At 38.5% G+C, this 4,006-nt stretch overlaps 1 protein-coding gene across 1 annotated transcript; it reads right to left on the minus strand.

The window, feature by feature from the left end:
- Window positions 1-303: 303 nt before the first annotated feature.
- Window positions 304-2,597, minus strand: LOC128484124 (alpha-1,4-N-acetylglucosaminyltransferase-like). Its single transcript, XM_053460443.1, is given in 3 exon segments — window positions 304-702; window positions 704-1,212; window positions 2,562-2,597. Coding segments are annotated over 3 exon segments (621 nt in total). The 3' UTR covers window positions 304-626.
- Window positions 2,598-4,006: the final 1,409 nt, after the last annotated feature.

Here is a 4,006-nt window from a genome sequence, read left to right on the forward strand (position 1 = left end):
TGGCATGTCTGGGAGGCAGTGTGGTGTGTCTGGGGAGGATGGAGTGGTGTATCAGGGGGTATAAGGCGTATCAGGCACACTGGCATATGTGGGGGTAGAGTGGAGTGACATGTGGGAGGCAGCGTGGAGTGGTATATGTGGGAGGCAGCGTGGCATATGTGGGAGGCAGTGTGGAGGTATTTGTTTTTTAAATTATTTTAAATAAATGAAAAATGTACATTCATTTTTTTATCCGATTAATCGAAAAAAAAAATCGGCCAACTAATCGATTATGAAAATAATCATTAGTTGCAGCCCTAGATTCAATGCACCTCTTTGATGAGGTTTATTCAGGCTGCTAAATTAGTGATTATGTTTTTATTTCACTGTTATGGTCAATTAAGGTTCAGTCAGGTCATTGAATTAAACTAAAGATTTCTAATGTATGAATGTTGGGTAAGAGAAATGAGCCATATATCTGTCATTCAGTCTTTGTTCTGTTTTTTTGGCTATAGGTCCAAAGTTTTGCTATATTCTATGATATGAGAAAGTATCAATAGTAGTATTTAACAATTTGCAATGTTGCAGCAACTTAACTCCTTTTTATACACTAATAAGGTGTTTGCATCCGTTTATGATAAACACAGCTAAAGGTATATAGGCTCGTTCCGTAGGAGGGCTCCATAGGTAATGGGACAGTGTTGTTTATAGAGATTATCCACCTGTATTACTGCCTGGAACCATAGTCATAACATCTTTGTTCATGTAGTTCCAGAGATGTAAAGCATAAGAGTCATTAAACGTTGGAATTTTTTCCCAGACTTTGTAGTACAACCTCCAAGATGGATATGGAATAGGATAGAAACATTGCGGGTTTAAAAAGGTGATGTTTCCACATATAATATCCTCAACAGCTGTAAAATCCGGAATGATACAATATTTCCTCAGAGTATGTGTGAAGAGTTGTGGGCCTTGATGTCCCCATATTGCTCCATTGTAATTCTTTACAAAATCCTCCATTGCAGTCCATGTGAAATTGTGACAGGGAGGTAATCCAAAAACACTGTTGCTGGAATCTTGTGAGAACTGAGCTGCCAGAAATGTCTTCTCTGGAATGGGTCGCACTGAGATGATGTCAGTATCCATGTAAATTCCACCATATTTCCAAATTAGGGCCAACCTACAGCCATCTGAACTGACATGTATCCAGTGTTGTTCCCATGTGGGATCGATCTAAAAATAGCACCCATTGTTAGCAGTAGAATGTAATATTCAACTTTAAATTACATGTGATATCTGGCCATTAAAGGAAAAGGTACATTCAGTTTGCATTATTTATCATCTATGGGGAACCTTTGCAAACAATATACAGTGGCAAAAAAGAAAGTGGACCCTTTGGAATTATCTGGTTTTCTTCATTGATCAGAACATGTTATCTGATCTACAGCATTTCTAATGGGTTAAGGTCTGGGCTCTGACTGGGCTACTCCAAAAGAGGGATTTTCTTTTTTAAAACCATTCTGTAGTCATTGTCTTGCTGCATTACACAACTTCTACTAAGCTTAAGCACTTGGCATGTACATATCCCAAGGCAGAATATACCATTGGGGACCCTGTTTTCAGAGACAATGGAAAAAAGGGCTTTAGGAGTAAATACTTCTGATGAGTTCACGGTAAGCAGACAATGCAATAAATCATCTCAAACGACAAGTCGGATGCTGGGTTGCATAGGGAGAGGCATTAGTAGCAGGAAGTTGATTATGCCACTTTACAGATCTCTGGTCACACCTAGAGTATTGCGTACAGTTCTGAGATCCCATCTCTAGAAGGATATTTACACATTAAAGAGACTTCAGAGGAGAGCTTGCAGGACAGCTTGGAAGAAACAAGAGAGGGGATGCAAAAGGAACACTTAGATATTTAAAGATATTTAACAAAGCACAGAAGGCATGATTATTTGAAAAGACTAGTTATGTTAGAACAAGAGCTCATATTCTAAAACTAGAGGATCAGATGCTTAGATGTAACGCAGGGAATTCTACTTTACTGACAGATTAGTAGAAAAAATAAACCGTCTTCAAGCAGAAGTGATGGAAGCTAATACAGTGAGGGAATTTAAACATGCATAGAATACACATAAAGCTATCCTCACTATAGGACCAGACCAAGGACTGATAAGGGTTGAAAAGATGGGCAGACTAGATGGGCCAAATGGTTCTTATCTACCGTCAAATTCTGTTTCTATGTTCTTTGAAAGGGTTCACGTACTTTTTCTTGCCATTGTACTTATTCCAGGAGTTTGTACAACATTAAATATTCTTTACTAAAAAGCTTGAGGTGCATTTTAATTAACAATAATATTGTGCCAACTTAAATGGAACTTGTCCCATTCAAAATAAAACCCACACCATATACTCACAATTATCTATAATGTGTAGCTTTTCCGCTAATCTTCACAGAAAAGGAAAAACCTGAAATGTTCTACTTGCTTTCATTTTACATATTTTACACTAGTGCCTTGTGTAAAGATATTTGTGAATTTGGTGAATCATGGAAAGTTAAGGAACATTTCCATAAAAGGCCCTTTCGTACCATGATGTCTCCTCACCAGCTAACATCCAAATACATCTCTGATCAGGTGTTTTGCTAGGTTCCAAAAATATCTGGGGCTAAATCCCAATAGTAACTATGAGGTGTGATTTGCTGTGTGATTTCTTTTTGCCAATTCCTTTTTTTGTATACTTGAAATAGTATGTGCAATTTAATATTGCATTAATATTTTGTATGGAAAAATACCCCCCTCCTCCCAAGATTAGTGTCTGTAGTTCCCCAAAGTAGTAGGGTCAGCTCTGGCCAGGTATAGCTATGGTTTTTGGCTTCTCACTCTAAATCCAACTTACGCTAAAACCATACACTAACACACACTCCCTCTAACAGATACATACACACACTCTGTCTTTCACCCTCCAGGTGCCACTATTCAGTAGAAAGAGGGAAGTGTTCAGAGAGCTGGTGAGACCTCGCTTAGAGTATTGTGTACAGCAGGGCTGCAACTAACAATTAGTATTTTCGATTAATTGATTAATCAGATAAAATAAATGTACATTTTTTGTTTTTTAAAAATAATTTAATAAACAGGATGTTAAAAACAAACAGCAGAATAAAAAACTTTGATAAAAATGCATTTCTTGTTTTTATTTTCCAACCTGCCCCTCCCCCAGTTATGCACATTTGAGCCCAGGCTTGCTACACTTTTTCCCAGATATGCCACATGCCTCCCACATATGCCACATGCCTCCCACATATGCCTTATACCACCTGATGTGCCACTGTACCCCCTGATATGCCTTATATGCCAGTATGCCTTATACCCCCCAGATATGCCTTATACCACCCAGATATGCCATAGTGCCCTCATAGATTCACTGAGTCTTTCGCAGACTCGTTCGCAGCACACTGACACAATACTTTTATAAATAAACACGGGAGTAATCTTTACTGCCCCAGGATTTAGATTCCCCTTAGTCCCCCCCCCTTTACCTCTAACTGCACCTTAAGTTAACCTTATTAATTAAATTAACTCTCAGTCTTCAGCATTAAATTAACCCTAAAGACCCCATCAACCATTACTGCCCCTAAATTAACCCTAAAGACCCCATCAACCATAACTGTCCCTAAATTAACCCTAAAGACCCCATCAACCATAACTGCCCCTAAATTAACCCTAAAGACCCCATCAATCATAACTGCTCCTAAATTAACCATAACGACCCCATCAACCATAACTGCCCCTAAATTAACCATAACGACCCCATCAACCATAACTGCACCTAAATTAACCCTAAATACCCCATTAAATATAACTGCCCCTAAATTAACCCTAAATACCCCATTAACCCTAAAGACCCTATTAACCACAACTGCCCCTAAATTAACACTAAACACCCCATCAACCATAACTTCCCCTAAATTAACCCTAAATATCCCATTAACCATAACTGCCCCTAAATTAACCCCCACCTCCCCT

This window comes from Spea bombifrons, chromosome 3, assembly GCF_027358695.1.
Source record: "Spea bombifrons isolate aSpeBom1 chromosome 3, aSpeBom1.2.pri, whole genome shotgun sequence".
NCBI classification, from domain to species: domain Eukaryota; kingdom Metazoa; phylum Chordata; class Amphibia; order Anura; family Pelobatidae; genus Spea; species Spea bombifrons.